The 22384-nt window shown below is 40.5% G+C and overlaps 1 protein-coding gene across 1 annotated transcript; it reads left to right on the top strand.

The window, feature by feature from the left end:
- The first annotated feature begins 12183 nt into the window (after positions 1 to 12183).
- LOC124253902 (calmodulin-4-like) lies at positions 12184 to 21053 on the top strand. Its single transcript, XM_046687753.1, has 3 exons — positions 12184 to 12426; positions 18680 to 18774; positions 20805 to 21053. Exons 1-3 carry the CDS (start codon positions 12280 to 12282, stop codon positions 21037 to 21039), a joined length of 477 nt encoding a protein of 158 aa, XP_046543709.1. The 5' UTR covers positions 12184 to 12279; the 3' UTR covers positions 21040 to 21053.
- The last annotated feature ends 1331 nt before the right edge of the window (positions 21054 to 22384 follow it).

Genomic DNA, 22384 nt, shown 5'->3' with positions numbered 1-22384 from the left:
AATACATCTGAAAAAGGTGGAATTGGTTATGGCATTAGCATCAACTTGCGTAATCTTATTGTTTGACAAGTCTACCTTCTTTACACATATATCTGAAAGATAGCTAAACATTTCCTCTGTTAGGGTCACACTGCTCTCTCCTGTGGTTACAACTCGGGTTAGTATTATTTCCTCCATTCTTCTTCCAGCCAAACACTGAAGAGCTCTTGTTATAGAGACCAACTTGATAGAGCTTATATACGTGGTAGATATCAATAGCTTGGTTAGATTCGTAAAGGGGCAAAATGTTCCTACTTCTATGTTTGTTAGAACACCACTTAGAAAAAGCGTTTTAAGAGGAATGTCAAGCAATGCTTGAAATGTTGTGTTTCTAAGAATAGGTACTCCAATGGCTTGGATATTTAAAAGTTTAAGTGTGTCTTTCACTTGTTCTAATTGAGGCCATTTTCCGCCTTCAGGCCATGAGTTAATATGAAGCTCTTCTAGGCTGTTTAGGCCTTGTACAATATCAACAGGAAATTGTGCGTCATCATTTATACTTCCTATCAGAAACAATCTCTTCAGATGAACTAGATGCTGGAACAGCCCATCTTGGTACGTTGTTACGTCCAATGAAAGCGTGTCACAAGACATTTTTAAGGTTACGAGTTTATTCAGACCTCTGAAAGCTTCTCTCTGCAGTGTCTTTAACGGATTGTGGCTGAGGAATAGGAATCTCAGCTTCCGTAAAGTGCTAAAACTGTTGTTGGTTATACTGGTGAGTAGGTTATCTTGTAAATCCAAAACTACGATGTCCTTGGGAAGATCTGATGGCACTTGAGTGAGGTTCTGATTTTGACAGTTGGTGATCTTCCCCTGGTAGGCTGCACTGTAGCTGGTGTGACAGCCACTGACATGGCTGCTGCATGTCACACCCTTCATCAGGAGCAGACACATCCATACTTTCACGTACATGGTTTCTGAAACACAAAGACAGGAAAATAGTTATTAATTAGTTAGTTACAATTATATGTTTGAAAAAGATTAACAAAGTATACAGCCATCCCTGCTGTCCGGTTCATTTGACTTTGAGCTGAGCTGGCAAAAGCAGAGTCCGATTTCCGTTATCTTCTATTTTCCAATCAGTGAGATAGAAATACCTTTTTACCATATATATATACTCTCCCAAAAAAGAAACGCATCATGAAAATAGAAATTTCATGTAGCAATGAATTAAAACGTGATTCATTTTACAAAAGGTTTTGCTCTGTTTATGAGTCCTATGGTGTTTTGAAACATCACAAGAAAACGCACCATCCGTAAAATACCCGTATTTAACAGCATGATTTTCAATTTCGGCGTGTAGTGTCACAGAATACACAATTCACATGCAATGCACGTGACAGTTGGGGATCAGATAGTCTCAATGATGGGTATAAAAGGTTGATCGCTGTCTGTCGATTATTCACTGTATTTGGAATATTGTTGACGAACGCAAAATGCCACGTCTAAGTGAAGCCAACCGTCATATCGCCATTGGTTTGCTTGAAGCTGGCCAGTCTCAACGTGCAGTTGCCCGACGCATGAATGTTCAACAAAGCACCATTTCACGGCTCTGGGAGAGATATCGCCGGCAGAATTCGGTAGCAGATGCCCCTCGAGCGACCACTGCGGCGCAGGATCGCTACATCCGGGTACATCACCTGCGTCATCGAACAGCTACGGCGACCAGTCCGCTCGACAAATACCCGGATTGAGGAGGCTTTCTGCACAGACCGTCAGGAACAGGTTGAGAGAGGCTGGTTTACGTGCCAGAAGACCTTATTTTGGCCCTGTGCTTCGACAACAACATCGTCGACATCGAGTTCAATGGTGCACCAAGGTTCAGGCCTGGAACCTCCGAATTCGCGTAGAATCTGGTTCAGTGATGAATCACGATTTCTATTGGAACGACGCGATGGAAGAATGCGGGTGTACAGACGTCGACGTGCACGTTTCGTCGACGCTTGCGTTCCCCAGGTGGACAGATTCTGCCGGGGCAGTGTTATAATGTGGGGAGCGATCACCTGCCGTAGGAGAAGTGATTTGGTGATGATCAAGGGCAACCTGATCACGAAATCCTACGCCCACACCTCCTTCCAATCATTGATCGCCAGAGGGAGTTGTTTCAACAGGACAATGCCAGGCCCCACACAGCACGTCACACTAGAGACTTCCTCCAGAACCACAACATCAATGTGCTCCCCTGGCCCTCAAGATCACCGGACTTAAACCCGATCGCCGATCATTGTGGGATGCCCTGGACAGACGGGTGCGACGCCGTAACCCTCAGCCCAAGACACTTCAGCAACTCGCACAGGCACTACAGGCAGAGTGGGTTACGATTTGCAAACACGAGATTCTGAGACTTATTCGTTCGATGCCGAGGCGATGCCGTGCAGTTCTGGATGCCCACGGTGGTCACACGAGGTATTGACTTCAGCGCCACCACACGTCTCCATGTGACACTCAAACTGACTTTCCTCGAGTTGGTGCCAAAGATGGATAAGTCTGCATTCCCATTGTGCAATTTCGCTATATTTCATTGACTCATAAAGCCTACAAGATGTTTCAAAATATACATAAATATACAGTTGAAATTCCTATATGCGTTTCTTTTTGGGGAGAGTATATATATAGCTGCTACGTTAACAACATGAGTGTTTGTTCGGGTTTTTTTTTAACACCGCGCTGTCTTATATGTCTTAAAAAAATCGCGCCTGGACCAGACAAACCGATGATCAATTGAATGAGCATCAATCTACGCAAGGGGGTTTCGATGATATGTGTCATCCAGTCAGCAAACCTGACCAGCCGATCACCTCTCTTACAACAAGCATGGGTTGCTTAAGACCAATTCTAATTCGGAACTTCAAAGGTTACACGAGTGGTAAGACAGGTATTTTAAAATTCTGTCAACGAATATTGTGAAATTTCATCCTACTTACCTTTCCCTGCTTAGGCCAAACTTGCCTTTCGACGTTTATAGACATTCTGTTTCCTTTATACGTGATTATACGTCCTGTCGGACGTTTTTAGTTAATCATTTTCCTCTTTCCTTCGACGTGTCGAGTGTTATAAAATTCCCGCTTTAAATCATTTATTACCCTTGGAAGGTTTTCCGTGTTGTAAACAGTACGTTCAGTATGTATTGGTTCAAGCAGTGTGATCTTACAGATACTACCCATCAAAAGTTTAGACTACCCATCGAAAATTTAGACTCACTTAAAGCACTGAGTATATATGTTTGTATATATACATGCTTTTAAGAAAAACATTCTTAAAAACATGTGCACATATCGTGCATGTGAACAGCTGCGTTTTGGTGTAAAGTTTTGTTAAGAATTCGCCAATTTTAACTGAGTTTCATCATTAATTGTACTCATGAAAATATTTTTTTCAACGTTACGAATTTGTTTTACAATACGTCAGTTCATGTATTTGAAGTACCTTTAAACATTATGGAATATTTAGCAAAATCTAGTTTAGAACAGTTGACTGTAGTAAGTGGCTACATTTAGAATAGTGAGTCTAAACTTTTGATTGGTAGTATGTAGTGCAACAACATGGAAAGGGTAAATTCATGGCCAGCTGCAATCATTTAATTTTAATAATAAGCAACAGTGTGTTGTGACATGTGCATTACAGCAGAATGTTTAACAGACATCGTCGCTCGGTTCTACCTTGAACAGGTCGAATTTAATTGGCCTGACATTGAATTAACGTGGTATGTACGAACCGTGGTAGATCCAACACTATGGAAGATGCATCAGTGGTAGGGTCTCCGTTGTCAATGATTTGATAGTGAGGTCTAGATTGTATGTATGGACCTTGATAAATCATTCCACGAAATCAGGCATCATTGGTCTGTTATCCCTTACAGGTCCAATAATTGCATGCAGGAACCATTGGTTGGTTGGTTGTTGTTCAACGCCACGTTCAGCAATATTCCAGCTATATGACGGAGATCTGCAAATAATCGAGTCTGGACCAGACAATCCAGTGATCCACAGCATGAGCATCGATCTGCGCAATTGGGATATAATGACATGTGTCAACCAAGTCAGCGAGCCGGACCACCCGATCCCGTTACTCGCCACTTACGACAAGCATGGGTTGCTGAAGATCATTTTAACCCGGATCTTCACGGGTAAAGCCATGCAATGATAAAACGATGACGCCACATCGGCATTCGGTAATTTGTAAACTTCTAATCAAACATCATAGATAATCTCCTGAAAGCACGTGGACCAGATCATCTGATCTATTGACGGGTGTGTGTATGTGCTTGTGCTCAATAACTAAACTTACAGGCAAAAGAAACAATACCAGGGATATTTGAACTATAAATTTGAGGAACCACACAAAACTTTTGTTTTTGCAAAACTATGGAATCCGAGAAGGGACATTGTCGCGTTGTCGCCTTCTCAAAAGCAAGCAAAATGAGGCAAAATTAACCAAAGCGCGACAATGCGACAACGCAACATTTCGCCCATTTGTCGCATTGCCGCGATGTCGCATGTCGCGTTTTGAATAATATTTTTCTATTCCTTCAAAGGGCGACAATGCGACATAGCGACGAATGGGGGAAATGTCGCGTTGTCACGCTTTGGGTAATTTTGCCTCATTTTGCTTGTATTTGGGAGGGCGACAACGTGGACAATGCGACAACGCGACAATGTCCCTTCCAGGATTCCATACAAAACAGATGTATAATCGACATCATTGCTATAGTTTCCTGTAATCAGAAATGACAACACAATCTGCGAAAGTCTTAAACCAAGAGAGGGGTAACATCCCCAGTTTTCGATCACATCACAAAGAATATGACAGTCATAACGGGATATTTAACAAATGCGAATTTGCCTTTCATGAACACTTCTAAACATGGGGATTTGCATTGATGACATAAAACAATGGATGAACTCAAGCTGAATGACAGCAAGACAGAAGCCTAGCTAGTGGGTACTCGAACCAAGGAGGAAACTCAGATACGGGTGGAGAAATCTGACATTTAGTTTCCAGACAAGAACCGTGGTGTCCTAAGTGACCGTGAACTCTCCTTGGAAGCTAACATCAGTCAGACAATCAGGCCCTGTCGCTACCAGCTACGAAGGAAATCTAAACCAAAGGTGCGAGTGACATGGGCGAGTCCATACAATATTACTGGAACAAGAACTTGACATTCTGTGTGGACTCAAAAAGACAAGGATCTCTTGATTCAAGGGGCTTTGGGGTAGCCTCATGGTTAAAGCGTTCGGTCGTCACACCGAAGACTCGGGTTCGATTCCCCAAAGTGGTACAATGTGTGAAGCCCATTCTGGTGTCCCCCGCCGTGATATTGCTGGAATATTGCTAAAAGCGGCGTAAAACCATTCTCACTCACTTTATTCAGTGTCATGCGTACCAGGTTTGAACGAAGCTTTTGTATTTGAAAACCTCTGAAGTATTCAGTTCAGTGAACTTGTAGACATATTTGTCATTTTGTAGAAAGTACGACGCCCTTGTTTAAATGTCAGTAATCATCTTCCTTTCGCTGAATTGATTTATAGCATTTGTTTTCCTTATAACAGTGTTAACAAAGGAATAATAAACACATGTCTTGTATTGATCTCATTGCTGTCATATTTCAAGTGAATTAGTAACACTGAGTGAGTGAGTAACACTGCTTTGAGTGAGTGAGTAACACTGCTTTGAGTGAGTAACATTGCTTTGAGTGAATGAGTAACACTGCTTTGAGTGAATGAGTAACGCTGCTTTGAGTGAGTGAGTAACACTGTTGTGAGTGGGTAACACTGCTGTGAGTAACGCTGCTTTGAGTGAGTGTGTAACACTGAGTGAGTAACACTGCTTTGAGTGAGTGAGTAACACTGTTGTGAGTGGGTAACACTGCTGTGAGTAACACTGCTTTGAGTGAGTGAGTAACACTGTTGTGAGTGAGTGAGTAACACTGCTGTGAGTGAGCAACACTGCTTTGAGAGAGTAACACTGAGTGAGTAACGTTGCTGTGAGTGAGTGAGTAACGCTGCTTTGAGTGAGTAACACTGCTTTGAGTGAGTAACACTGCTTTGAGTTAGTAACACTTCCTTGAGTGAATAACGCTTCTGTAAGTGAGTGAGTGAGTAACACTGCTTTGAGTGAGGAGTAACACTGCTTTGAGTGAGTAACACTGCTTTGAGTGAGTAACACTGCCTTGGTGAGTAACACTGCTGTGAGTGAGTAACACTGCTTTGGTGAGTAACACTGCTTTGAGTGAGTAACACTGCGTTGAGTGAGTAACGCTGCTTTGAGTGAGTGAGTAACACTGCTTTGAGTGAGTAACACTGCGTTGAGTGAGTAACGCTGCTTTGAGTGAGTGAGTAACACTGCTTTGAGTGAGTAACACGGCTTTGAGTGAGTAACACTGCCTTGGTGAGTAACGCTGCTTTGAGTGAGTTACATTGCTTTGTGTAACGCTGCTTTGAGTGAGTTACATTGCTTTGTGTAACGCTGCTTTGAGTGAGTTACATTGCTTTGTGTAACGCTGCTTTGAGTGAGTAACGCTGCTTTGAGTGAGTAACACAGCTTTGAGTGAGTAACTCTGCTGTGAGTAACAATGCTTTGAGTGAGTAACACTGCTGCTTTGGGTGAGTGAGTAACACTGCTGTGAGTGAGTGAGTTACACTGCTGTGAGTGAGTTGGTAACGCTGCAGTAATTGAGTAGCACTGAGTGAGTAACACTGCTTTGAGTGAGTAACACTGTGCTGTGAGTGAGTAACACTGCTGTGAGTGAGTAACGCTGAGTGAGTAACATTGCTGATTTGAGTGAGTGAGCAACACTGCTGTAGGTAACGCTGCTTTGAGTGAGTGAATAACACTGCTGTGAGTGAGTAACTCTGCTGTGAGTGAGTAACACTGCTGTGAGAGAGTGAGTAACACTGCTGTGAGTAACAATATTAGTGAGTAACACTGCTGAGTGAGTGAGTGAGTAACACTGCTGTGAGTAACACTGTTGTGAGTGAGTAACACTGCTGTGAGTGATTAACACTACTGTGAGTGAGTGAGTGAGTAACACTGCTGTAAGTGAGTGAGTAACACTACTGTGAGTGAGTAACACTGCAGTGAGTGAGCTAATAACACTGCTGTGAGTGAGTAACACTGCTGTAAATGAGTGAGTAACACTGCTGTGAGTGAATGAGTGAGTAACATTTCTGTAAGTGAGTGAGTAACACTGCTTTGAGTGAGTAACACTGCTTTGAGTGAGTGAATACCACTGCTGTGAGTGAATGAGTGAGTAACACTGCTGTGAGTGATTAACATTGCTGTGAGTGAGTGAGTGAGTAACACTGCTGTGAGTGAGTGAGTAACACTGCTGTAAGTCAGTGAGTAACACTGCTGTGAGTGAGTGAATAACACTGCTGTACGTGAGTGAGTGAGTAACACTGCTGTAAGTGAGTGAGTTACACTGCTGTGAGTAAGTGAGTAACACTGCTGTAAGTGAGTGAGTAACACTGCTGTGAGTGCGTAACCCTGCTGTAAGTGAGTGAGTAACACTGCTTTGAGTGAGTGAATAACACTGCTGTGAGTGAGTGAGTAACGCTGCTTTGAGTGAGTAACACTGCTGTTAGTGAGTGAGTAACACTGCTTTGAATGAGTAACACTGCTGTGAGTCAGTGAGTGACGCTGCTGTGAGTGAGTGAGTAACGCTGCTGTAAGTGAGTGAGTAGCACTGCTGTGAGTGAGTGAGTAACGTTGCTGTAAGTGAGTGAGTAACACTGTGCTGTGAGTGGGTAACACTGCTGTGAGTGAGTGAGTAACACTGCTTTGAGTGAGTGAGTAACATTGCTTGAGTGAGTGAGTGAGTAAAACTGCTTTGAGTGAGTAACAATGCTTTGAGTGAGTGAGCAACACTGCTTGAGTGAGTGAGAAACATTGTTGTGAGTGAGTGAGTAACACTGCTTTGAGTGAGTTTCACTGTTTGAGTAAGTGAGTGGCCCCTTAGAGCAGTAATTTCCATGCGTAGGACAAAGGGTTTAAACCACACATAGATAATATCGGGAACGTGTTTTTTTATCTAAAACATAGCAGCTCGTGTCGTTAAATTTGATATGAGAGTTAGTGAGTTAGAAACACTGCTTTTAGTCAGTGAGTAATGCTGCTTAGAGTGAGTGGGCAACACTGCTTCAGAGTGTACATATGTTCAGTTTTACGCCGCTTTAAGCTATATTTTACAATATCACTGCAGGAGTGGGGACATCGGAGATGGGCGTCACACATTGGGGAATTAGATTATATGGTCTCTGGCTCAAGTTACCCAATAGGGGTGTACCCAAACTGCTGCTCAGTATATGTTTAGCCTGTTCTGCGTAATGAATAGCTACGGCCAACAGTGACAGCGCCTTTCATTGCTGTAACAGTAGAGCCATGCCAAATCTGACATTTCACATTTCACTATTATCCCTTGAGAATAACTTCCTTATAGCTGAACTCCAACGTTTACCACAAGTGAATTGTTTGCCAGTGTTACCCAAGGGAGGTAATACCCTTATCGTAAAGGACAATAGAACAGAATCAAATTTCCCCTTAGTCGTCAGTTCGTTTTTCAGTCATTAGGTCAAATGACTGGTTTGACAGATTGATTGTAACATGTATAACGAAAGCAACCCGGAAAAACTTTCATTGTTTTTCATTCATCCATCCATCTATCCATCCATCCATCCATCCATCCATGTGAATATGAATATGTTTCGTGAGTCATTAGATGGTGAATCAGGAACACTATCTTTTGTTTGCAATATTCCAGATATATGGACGGCGGTCTCTGAATAATCGAAACTGGACTAGACAATCCAGTGATTAACATAATTAGCATTGATCTACACTATCGATTTCATTTTATGATAGTTATGAACAAAACTCTAAATAGCGTGGCATTGCAACGAAGCATTTTTGCGTTTATGGTTCCATAAACCTAAAAAATGACAGGTCACGCCTAGAATCGAACTACTCGCGAGACATGTTCGGCATACCAAACTTGCCCAGTTTCTTTGACGAGGTCGCGGCTGTTCTCGTCGTCTAAAACACCGTAACTTTCTCTGCAGAGTTGTGTCCCATAGCAATGTCAGAAGTGAGTGAGTGAGTGTACTTTTACGCAGCACCAAGCAATATTCTAGTTATCTGGCGGCGGTCTGTAAATAATCGGGTCTGGACCAGACAATCCAGTGATCAACAGCATGAGCATCGATCTACGCAATTGGGATACAATGACATGTGTCAACCAAGTCAGCGAGCCTGACCGCCCGATCCCGTTAGTCGCTTCTTACTCAGTCATATGCCCAAACTCATTCTTTCACACCCATTCATATGTTCAACGCAAATATATTACGTAAGTTCAATGAACCTCCATTCTTTCGAAGCACCCGTAATATCATGAGACGAAAGCCTCTCACCACTAAAGTTAAACATCGATTCAGCCTCGACTCAGAGTCACATCCTCTTCATCCCCAGTCATGTGCAGGGAATGATGATGGTCATCATAGCCTTGCTTCGCGAACGAAGATCGGTGAAGGGGGTACACCATCCATCCATCCATCCATCCATCCAACCATTCCCTCACTTTCATTCATCCATACATCCATCCAAACATTCATCGCTTCATTCATTCATTCATGCATGCATGCATTCATTCATTCACTCATTCACATCAATCAATCAATCCATCCATCCATCCATCCATCCATCCATCCAACCATTCATTCATTCATTCATCCATCCAACCATTCATTCATTCATTTATTCACATTCATCCATCCATCCAACCATTCATTCATTTATTCATTCATTCATTTATTCATTCATTCATTCATTCATTCATTCTCATCCATCCATTCATTCATTCACATTCATCCACCCGTCCATCCATCCATCCAATCATTCATTCATTCATTCATTCATTCACATTCATCCATCCATCCATCCATCCATCCAACCATTCATTCATTCATTCATTCATCCATCCATCCATCCATCCAACCATTCATTCATTCATTCATTCATCCATTCACATTCATCCACCCGTCCATCCATCCATCCAATCATTCATTCATTCACATTCATCCATCCATCCATCCATCCATTCATTCATTCATTCATTCATTCATTCATTCACATCCATCCATCCATCCATCCATCCATCCATCCATCCATCCATTCATTCATTCATTCATTCATTCATTCATTCATCCATCCATCCATCCATTCATTCATTCATTCATTCATTCATTCATTCATTCATTCATTCATGTATTCATTCAGGGCTGGTCCACGTCGACCGCAGGCACGCTCGTGGCTGACAAGGCCAATGCGGGACAAGGAGTTCCTGTCTGGGTTCAGTGCTGGGAACACGTACTGATATTATGTATGTCCAAACTCTGCGTTAGCTAAAGGTCTGTATTGTCCATCATCTAATCATCTATCGGAAAAAAACATAAAAGTGATGCAAAACCTCATCCAATTTTACAACATTAAGCATTTTGCAGTTTATTGTCCGGAATTGATTTATTATAAAGGGGTCGGTGCATTTATTAACTAGTTGTTGCAATAACGTCAGTTTTAGTACCATGAATTGTTAGCTGAATATATTATGATAATATGCTGAAAATGTATATCTGTCAACGTAGTGTTTATTTATTATAACAATTGCATTGTATTTACCGTTATCTACGTAATTTTGTTTAACTATCTATCCTTATCAATCTACCAACCTATCTAGCTATCTATACCTACCTATCTATCTACCTACCTGTCTTCCTATCTATTTTTCCATCTATCTACCTATCTATACCTGTCTATTTGTCTATATTATCTGTCTGTTTGTCTATATGCCATGGTCAGAAGGGTCATATTTAAGATACGTTGTAAAACATATGTAAAAGGCATCATCTACACATGAATTATGTGTATCAATGTGTGCGTGTGCGTGTACCCGGGCCTATCCGTATGCGTTTGTGTGTATGATAGTTTTGAGTACACTGTTTCAAACTTTAAGCGACAAAATTATCCCGGCAAACACGATCGATAGTATCATACACCACTTATTGTTAGGATGAAACACGTCATAAACAACAACTTGTAAATAACAGCAGGCTGAAACCACCGGACCATAGCTGAACGATTAAAGTACTCGTAATAACGTTAGAAATATAAAGCAGGTTTGTTACTGTGATGATACAGGTGATTCGTGGTGAAATACCTTGGTCAGAGGTGACATTCCCCCTCCAAGTTAGGAGGGCACTGACGCTTATATATATTCCAATCTGTATGGTACGACATGTGATTTATGGTCTGCCTGACAGGTACAATACACGTACACACACGACCAATGATTAAGAACATTCTATGTCCCAGCGAAAGAGCTACCACTGCAATTTTTTTAACCTATGTGCATGTTTACTACAATTTCTTGATCCTTTGTGTGTATGCTTAATCTGTCGCCTTTGCTCTCTAAGGCTACTTGATAGTCATAAGACATCAAGACTACATATACAACAGGTTCAGACGTCACTGGATTGATTTTACACAGCTATTGAAATCTCTGATAAGACTTAAAGGCGATGCCTGTCGGTAAGCCATAAAAATGATAAGTTTCAACACTTAAACTCTAACACTTGTTCTTAACCATGACACCATTCATCTTGATCACCTTTGATCTTTGGTTAAGAAACAAATCAGGTTATGAAAAAATATCACCTGAATGTAGCAATTTTAAATGATTTTATCTTAATGATTTTGTCTAAGAGATTAACGTCAGTTCATTCGCCCACAATGCCCTTTGTATCGTGATCTCATTTGTTTATAAGTATACCTTACAAAAGTCCAAAGCTGTCACTTTCGTAGCATAAAATATTTTTTCAAAAATTTTAGAAAATTTTCTCGTTACACCAAGTTTCTGCCAAAAACTTGAAATTTCGAATATGTTCTCGCTGCTTGGAGTATTTCTCGAGAATATTTTATGCTATAAGTGTGGCAGGATTAGGTTTTAGTAATTTATAACGGTCTTGCATATGTGTACAGTGTCTCTCGTATATCAAAGGCTTTGTCAAGAGCTAAAAAAAATCCCCTTCAGTAGTCGAAACTCATTTAATGTTATAAGAGCGTGAGGGTGCTGCGCAGAGGTCGGTGTTATCAAACACACATATATTACTCAGGCTACCTTACCTTGGGTATTGTGTTAAGACGTGCTGGTCTACAATTCCATTAAAGTTGCCAGGCTGTTAATCCAGGATGAACCAGCTGACTTTAAAACAGATGCAGATGTACACCAAAATGTTTAAAGAAGTTGATCTTAATCACGACGGACGTTTAAACAGATCGGAGGTGAAGGGCTTGTGTGTGGAGTTGGGGTTTTCCTATGATGACTCACAGGTGAAGGTAAGACGCATGTATCCAGGCAACAACTCATAATGACACGTGACCATTTGTTGTAGCTAGGACCGACCGTACACTCCACTAGGGAGCCCTTGTCTTGCACTGGATAGGCATGACCAGTGATTATGGATGATCAATTTGTTTATTGTTCAATTGCAACGTCGCAATTGTACAATAAAAGAGTTGATCATCCATAAACACTTGTCATTCCTATTGCTTACAACTCTAGAATGCCTCCAGATGAGGTGAGGTGAGGTAGAAGAGAACGTCACTAAACCGGAAGTACATGTGTATTTTGTAACACTATTTGTCGTGTACACTTGTCAATACATGATAAGCTAAACAAACATTGTCTATGAAGCAGGGGGCAAGCAGGGGGAGCCGGCAGACAGCGGGAAGAGCGCAGACAGACCGGCAGAAGGCAAGCCAGAAACATGTAGGGACGCACACTGACCAGCAAGTCCAGTAGTGTCTGTCGGTCACTGTGTAAACTGGTCGTACTGCCTCACATACATTTGTAGTTGTAGTGCGAGAATGAAAATACTCATTGTTTGTACGCCATGAATACTTCATGAGGGGTTTCATAATGTTAAATTGCTTGTTCACATGTCCGATTTCGTTAGTACGTTAGTAGATTAGTACGTTATAAAGCCACACCAGTTGGTGGTTTGTATATGATATAGTAGATTAGTACGTTATAACGCCACACCAGTTGGTGGTTTGTATATGAAATAGTAGATTAGTACGTTATAACGCCACACCAGTTGGTGGTTTGTATATGATATAGTAGATTAGTACGTTATAACGCCACACCAGTTGGTGGTTTGTATATGAAATAGTAGATTAGTACGTTATAACGCCACACCAGTTGGTGGTTTGTATATGATATAGTCGATTAGTACGTTATAACGCCACACCAGTTGGTGGTTTGTATATGATATAGTAGATTAGTACGTTATAACGCCACACCAGTTGGTGGTTTGTATATGATATAGTAGATTAGTACGTTATAACGCCACACCAGTTGGTGGTTTGTATATGATATAGAAGATTAGTACGTTATAACGCCACACCAGTTGGTGGTTTGTATATGATATAGTAGATTAGTACGTTATAACGCCACACCAGTTGGTGGTTTGTATATGAAATAGTAGATTAGTACGTTATAACGCCACACCAGTTGGTTGTTTGTATATGATATAGTCGATTAGTACGTTATAACGCCACACCAGTTGGTGGTTTGTATATGATATAGTAGATTAGTACGTTATAACGCCACACCAGTTGGTGGTTTGTATATGATATAGTAGATTAGTACGTTATAACGCCACATCAGTTGGTGGTTTGTATATGATATAGTAGATTAGTACGTTATAACGCCACACCAGTTGGTGGTTTGTATATGATATAGTAGATTAGTACGTTATAAAGCCACACCAGTTGGTGGTTTGTATATGATATAGTAGATTAGTACGTTATAACGCCACACCAGTTGGTGGTTTGTATATGATATAGTAGATTAGTACGTTATAACGCCACACCAGTTGGTGGTTTGTATATGAAATAGTAGATTAGTACGTTATAACGCCACACCAGTTGGTGGTTTGTATATGATATAGTAGATTAGTACGTTATAACGCCACACCAGTTGGTGGTTTGTATATGATATAGTAGATTAGTACGTTATAACGCCACACCAGTTGGTGGTTTGTATATGATATAGTAGATTAGTACGTTATAACGCCACATCAGTTGGTGGTTTGTATATGATATAGTAGATTAGTACGTTATAACGCCACACCAGTTGGTGGTTTGTATATGATATAGTAGATTAGTACGTTATAACGCCACACCAGTTGGTGGTTTGTATATGATATAGTAGATTAGTACGTTATAACGCCACACCAGTTGGTGGTTTGTATATGATATAGTAGATTAGTACGTTATAACGCCACACCAGTTGGTGGTTTGTATATGATATAGTAGATTAGTACGTTATAACGCCACACCAGTTGGTGGTTTGTATATGATATAGTAGATTAGTACGTTATAACGCCACACCAGTTGGTGGTTTGTATATGATATAGTAGATTAGTACGTTATAACGCCACACCAGTTGGTGGTTTGTATATGATATAGTAGATTAGTACGTTATAACGCCACACCAGTTGGTTGGTTGTATATGAGATAGTAGATTAGTACGTTATAACGCCACACCAGTTGGTGGTTTGTATATGATATAGTAGATTAGTACGTTATAACGCCACACCAGTTGGTGGTTTGTATATGATATAGTAGATTAGTACGTTATAACGCCACACCAGTTGGTGGTTTGTATATGATATAGTAGATTAGTACGTTATAACGCCACACCAGTTGGTGGTTTGTATATGATATAGTAGATTAGTACGTTATAACGCCACACCAGTTGGTTGTTTGTATATGAAATAGTAGATTAGTACGTTATAACGCCACACCAGTTGGTTGTTTGTATATGATATAGTCGATTAGTACGTTATAACGCCACACCAGTTGGTGGTTTGTATATGATATAGTAGATTAGTACGTTATAACGCCACACCAGTTGGTTGTTTGTATATGATATAGTAGATTAGTACGTTATAACGCCACACCAGTTGGTGGTTTGTATATGATATAGTAGATTAGTACGTTATAACGCCACACCAGTTGGTGGTTTGTATATGATATAGTAGATTAGTACGTTATAACGCCACACCAGTTGGTTGTTTGTATATGATATAGTAAATTAGTACGTTATAACGCCACACCAGTTGGTGGTTTGTATATGATATAGTAGATTAGTACGTTATAACGCCACACCAGTTGGTGGTTTGTATATGATATAGTAGATTAGTACGTTATAACGCCACACCAGTTGGTGGTTTGTATATGATATAGTAGATTAGTACGTTATAACGCCACACCAGTTGGTGGTTTGTATATGAAATAGTAGATTAGTACGTTATAACGCCACACCAGTTGGTGGTTTTGTATATGATATAGTAGATTAGTACGTTATAACGCCAAACCAGTTGGTGGTTTGTATATGATATAGTAGATTAGTACGTTATAACGCCACACCAGTTGGTGGTTTGTATATGATATAGTAGATTAGTACGTTATAAAGCCACACCAGTTGGTGGTTTGTATATGATATAGTAGATTAGTACGTTATAACGCCACACCAGTTGGTGGTTTGTATATGATATAGTAGATTAGTACGTTATAAAGCCACACCAGTTGGTTGTTTGTATATGAAATAGTAAATAAGTACGTTATAACGCCACACCAGTTGGTGGTTTGTATATGATATAGTCGATTAGTACGTTATAACGCCACACCAGTTGGTGGTTTGTATATGATATAGTAGATTAGTACGTTATAACGCCACACCAGTTGGTGGTTTGTATATGATATAGTAGATTAGTACGTTATAACGCCACACCAGTTGGTGGTTTGTATATGATATAGTAGATTAGTACGTTATAACGCCACACCAGTTGGTGGTTTGTATATGATATAGTAGATTAGTACGTTATAACGCCACACCAGTTGGTGGTTTGTATATGATATAGTAGATTAGTACGTTATAACGCCACACCAGTTGGTTTTGTATATGATATAGTAGATTAGTACGTTATAACGCCACACCAGTTGGTGGTTTGTATATGATATAGTAGATTAGTACGTTATAACGCCACACCAGTTGGTGGTTTGTATATGATATAGTAGATTAGTACGTTATAACGCCACACCAGTTGGTGGTTTGTATATGAAATAGTAGATTAGTACGTTATAACGCCACACCAGTTGGTGGTTTTGTATATGATATAGTAGATTAGTACGTTATAACGCCACACCAGTTGGTGGTTTGTATATGATATAGTAGATTAGTACGTTATAACGCCACACCAGTTGGTGGTTTGTATATGATATAGTAGATTAGTACGTTATAACGCCACACCAGTTGGTGGTTTGTATATGATATAGTAGATTAGTACGTTATAACGCCACACCAGTTGGTGGTTTGTATATGATATAGTAGATTAGTACGTTATAACGCCACACCAGTTGGTGGTTTGTATATGATATAGTAGATTAGTACGTTATAACGCCACACCAGTTGGTTGTTTGTATATGAAATAGTAGATTAGTACGTTATAACGCCACACCAGTTGGTGGTTTGTATATGATATAGTAGATTAGTACGTTATAACGCCACACCAGTTGGTGGTTTGTATATGATATAGTAGATTAGTACGTTATAACGCCACACCAGTTGGTGGTTTGTATATGATATAGTAGATTAGTACGTTATAACGCCACACCAGTTGGTTGTTTGTATATGAAATAGTAAATTAGTACGTTATAACGCCACACCAGTTGGTTGTTTGTATATGATATAGTAGATTAGTACGTTATAACGCCACACCAGTTGGTGGTTTGTATATGAAATAGTAGATTAGTACGTTATAACGCCACACCAGTTGGTGGTTTGTATATGATATAGTAGATTAGTACGTTATAACGCCACACCAGTTGGTTGTTTGTATATGATATAGTAGATTAGTACGTTATAAAGCCACACCAGTTAGGGGTTTGTATATGATATAGTAGATTAGTACGTTATAACGCCACACCAGTTGGTGGTTTGTATATGATATAGTAGATTAGTACGTTATAACGCCACACCAGTTGGTGGTTTGTATATGATATAGTAGATTAGTACGTTATAACGCCACACCAGTTGGTTGTTTGTATATGATATAGTAGATTAGTACGTTATAACGCCACACCAGTTGGTGGTTTGTATATGATATAGTAGATTAGTACGTTATAACGCCACACCAGTTGGTGGTTTGTATATGAGATAGTAGATTAGTACGTTATAACGCCACACCAGTTGGTGGTTTGTATATGATATAGAAGATTAGTACGTTATAACGCCACACCAGTTGGTGGTTTGTATATGATATAGTAGATTAGTACGTTATAACGCCACACCAGTTGGTGGTTTGTATATGATATAGTAGATTAGTACGTTATAACGCCACACCAGTTGGTGGTTTGTATATGATATAGTAGATTAGTACGTTATAACGCCACACCAGATGGTGGTTTGTATATGAAATAGTAGATTAGTACGTTATAACGCCACACCAGTTGGTGGTTTGTATATGAAATAGTAGATTAGTACGTTATAACGCCACACCAGTTGGTGGTTTGTATATGAAATAGTAGATTAGTACGTTATAACGCCACACCAGTTGGTGGTTTGTATATGATATAGTAGATTAGTACGTTATAACGCCACACCAGATGGTGGTTTGTATATGAAATAGTAGATTAGTACGTTATAACGCCACACCAGATGGTGGTTTGTATATGATATAGTACATTAGTACGTTATAACGCCACACCAGTGATGGTGGTTTGTATATGAAATTAGATAGAACCGTTGTTCTTGCATGATAAGCATGATAAAGCCTTGATAAAGACTGATCACATTACTGATAGGAACCGTTAGAAACTGTACTTCTTGCATGATAAAGCCTTGATAAAGACTGATCACATTACTGATAGGAACCGTTAGAAACTGTACTTCTTGAATGGCAAAGCAATGATGAAGACTGATCACAGCAGGATATCGTGGCCACTTTAACAGCAGAGCACTGTATGGCCGGTACAAGGCGAACACAATATATGGTTGTCATGAACAACACAGTATTTGGGGGTACTCTGACGAAAATGATCCACCAGCGAGAGTCAAAGAGATGTCACAAGTAGGATACCCTGCAACATGGTGTAACATCCTCACAATATTATGCAATTGCATAGATCGATGCTCATCGTGTCAATCACTGGATTTTCTGGTCCAGACTCGATTATTTACAGACCATCGACCATGGAAAATTGCTGAGTGCATCGTTAAACAAGAAACAGAAATCCTGTTATGTATTACGAAAGTTAAAAAATATAAATGACGTTCCCCGTGACAGTTATATACTGACTGTGGCACAGGGGCTTGTGGCGCATATACCTTGTGTACAAACTGGCATCAAGGCATTATTGCCACAAACTGTGCTAAGACCCAGTCTGTGACAATATACACCTTATTGCCATTTTAAGGCATGTTTTATTTCGTGACAATTCACTGGTGTGGGATAGGCTGTATGTACTATAGACTGCATGAATGGCACTAAAGCAGTGCATGACTGTATGATTCTATTTGCAGCAACTGTTTTCGGAGCTGGACAAGGACAAAAGTGGCGATGTGACTTTGGACGAGTTTCTCTTTGCAATGCAACCAATAACAAATGGGAAAAAACGGTAAATAAACCACTTTAGCCATATCTTCTACTGTATTACGGCTTGTGTGTCTAACATGATACTAATGTATGTTGATGCTGTTTAAAATTGAAGAATACGCAGCTAAAGACGAAAGTATGCATTTGAAAAATGTACAGTGAAATGGCTAGTCCCATATAAATTGACACGTCATGTACAATGAAATGGCTAATCCCATATACCGTGTGTACCTTGACTGACTGACTGACTGAGGTTAGTTTTACGCCGCTTTTAGCAATATTCCAGCAATATCACGGCGGGGAACACCAGAAATGGGCTTCACACATTGTGCTCATGTGGGGAATCGAAACCGGGTCTTCGGCGTGACGAGCCAACGCTTTAACCACTAGGCTACCCCACCGACCCATGTGTACCTTGAGACGTCATATACAGTGATGGTTATTCTGTGAACTGGCTAGTCACATGTACCGTGTGTACCTTGAGACGTCATATACAGTGAAATGGCTAGTCCCATATACCGTGTGTACCTTGAGACGTCTTGTACAGTGAAATGGCTATTCCCATATACCGTGTGTACCTTGACACGTCATGTACAGTGAAATGGCTCGTCCTATATACCGTGTGTACCTTGGTATCTGTATCTGTATAGAGATACTCATGTTCCATCGAATAACCATTACTTATTTGCTTCGTTTCGGCTGCCGTTAGGAACGTGAGTGTATGTTTTTATTTGCTCGGTTGTTTAGTTCAAAATCCAATTTGTTTGGCCAGTTAACAGACTCGTGCTCATAAACACATGTACTTTTGACACAAACACTCACAGTAAGCAAGATTTATGTGTTGCTTGTGTTTCAATGTTTATAACTAATTCAGAATTTCTTAAATTTACTTGCGATAAAGTGCTTCAAACAGATGATATGAAATGTCTGTCATCTGGTCTTTCAAAATAAAATGTGTTGTACAAGTGTATCACATAGAATTGGTTTCATGTTTTAGTATATTCAAATTTGTAATGAGTCTGCAAATGTGTGACAATTTCAGACACTCTATCTATCTGGGGGTTTTAACAGTAACTTCCTACCGGACCCGTGAAGATCCGGGTTAGTATTGATTTTCAGTAATACAGGCTTGTCGTAAGAGGTGACTGAATTGATCGGGTAAACAGACTCGCTGACTTGGTTGACACATCTCATCGTGTCCCAAACGAGGCTCATGATGTTGATAACTGGATTGTCTGGTCCAGACTCGATTATTTACAGACCAACGCCAAATAAATGGAATATTGCTTACAGTCCGTTTGAGTCAGAAACGGACCGATGAATTGCAAATTTTATCATTGTACAAAATTGCCACATAAATATAAATAGTACACATGTTTATCATTTACTAATACCCAACAGCTTTCTTATATTTGAAAATTTTCCTGACTCCACCAAAAAGTTGTTTAAGAAACTATCATCATTGAAGACGCAAAAGTTGTTATCTGTCGCGGCGGGGTGAAACCGCAGAAACGGAACAGCCAGTCATGGGGAGGGGGACATCTCAAAATCTATTCCGGGAGACCTGTCGGTTCCTCGTCTGTCGTAGCGTCATAGTCACGACTTAAAGGGAGTGTAGTGCGCCGTTAAACTACAAATATACAAAAATAAGCACACGTTCTACCGTTATCCGTTAAGGGTCATTTCTTATAAAATCATGTGGATGACTTGGACGAGTAACATTCAATGACAAATTTGAAATTAGATTTTTGGAGACCCCTGGTTGCTTCTTGACGATGCCAATGTCGCAACTTACAGTGTCTGAGACAACGTACAGAACCTAGTCCCTGGTAGATCTGTACAGAAATAGCTGTTTAAATTGTTTAAAGCGTTCGCTCGTCATGCCTAAGGCCCGGGTTCGATTCCCTAAATGGGTACAATGTAGAAACCCATTTGTAATACCGCTAACGTTATAATAAATATGTTTAAAACCAGCTTCTGGTGTCCCCCGTAGTGATATTGCTGGAATATTGCTAAAAGCGGCGTAAAACTAAACTCACTCACTCACTCCAGATGTGCCACCTTCAGACGGATGTTTCGGAGGATGGACGTGAACAAAGATGGCTTCCTGTCAGTATCCGAGCTCCACCGGGCTCTGGCGTCTGCTGTGGGCGAGGGAGAAGAACCGTTGTCTGCACAGGAAGTGAAGGACATGATAGCCCATGTAGACGTCAATGGCGACGGCAGACTGGACTATGAGGAGTTTCTGTTGCTGTTTAAATTGTTTAAAGCGTTTGCCGAAGCCTGACGAAATGTCGAAGTCGAACTCCGTCATGGGCTATATATAGGCAGCAAACACGGGCCTTTGCCATCTGTTGCTTACGTCTCAATCCAGTACAATGTTATTTTAAATGTTTTAACAATCCCGTTCAGTTTCAATTGAACCAGACTGAGTAAATATTCCAGACTGGTTTTAAAGACCTCTAAAACTGGCCAGATGACCGTATAGGCGACCCCGCCGTGATATTGAATTGGACTTTTGGATAACTAGCGGTCGAAGGAAACCATACTCACATTAAGGGCGGTGGCGGTGGGTTAACCTACTGGTTAAAGCAGCATGTTTTGCGTTATTCCCCAGGAAACAATGTGCTCAAATCTCGGGTCCCCGCCGTTATAGTTGAATTAAATTGCTGACCACTTATAAAACCATACTCATTCCTCAGTTAAGACATGATAACCTCAATATAGCGTACATTGCGTTAAGGAAACTGTTAATAAAGATGCAATTAAAGTTTAATTAATTGACCACTTATATGTTATCCAATTCCTTGTCTGACAGATTGTCGAGGCAGCCGGGTTAGAATTGATCTTCAACGTAAGAGGCAGCTAACGGGATCGGGTGGTCAGGCTCGCTGACACATGTCATCGTATCCCAATTGCGTTGATCGATGCTCATGCTGTTGATCACTAGATTGTCTGGTCCAGCCTTGATTATTTACAGACCGCCGCCATATAGCTGGAATATTGCTGAGTGCGGCGTAAAACTCACTCACTCACTCACACTGATTTCAGATCACTGATTTCCGGATAGCGCGAGGAGTAACATTCTGATTAATTACTTTAATCATTAAGAATTGGAATATCTGGAAACTTTTTTTGCTTTTCCTACAAGTGGTTAGATATCAATTTTTGTCAAAGTGAGTGAGTGATTTAGAGTTTGCGCTCCGGCAATATTTAGCAATATTCAGGCGATATCACCAGAAATGGGCTTCACGCAGAGTACCCGGGTCTTCAGCCTGACAAGAGAACGCTTTTAAGCATTAGGCGTCATCACCGCCAGTTTGTGTCAGAACCTCTGTTTTCTCGAAATATGAAGCGAGTGAGGACTCCATTAGCTGTCGGATTATAAGTGAGTGGGTGAGTGAGTGAGTGCAGTCGTATGCCACTGTAAATACGTCAACCTAGGGGGAGTTGCACTGCTATGTGATTAAAGGCTAAGCTGATATCTCCCTGGAGAACAGTTCAGTCACATAAGGAAGGAGTTGTCTTGATTGCAGATAGTCTGCGGCTTTGTTGACGCGAACTCACGCTCAGCCGATACAGATAGGTTTCAGTGGTGCTATCTTAGAGTCTCACGCACACACGCACGCATT

This window comes from Haliotis rubra, unplaced genomic scaffold (assembly GCF_003918875.1).
Source record: "Haliotis rubra isolate DU_JTF1 unplaced genomic scaffold, ASM391887v1 Scf558, whole genome shotgun sequence".
Classification (NCBI taxonomy): Eukaryota; Metazoa; Mollusca; class Gastropoda; order Lepetellida; family Haliotidae; genus Haliotis; species Haliotis rubra.
The sequence above is the reverse complement of the archived record's forward strand: the minus strand, read 5'-3'. Positions and strand labels throughout refer to the sequence as shown.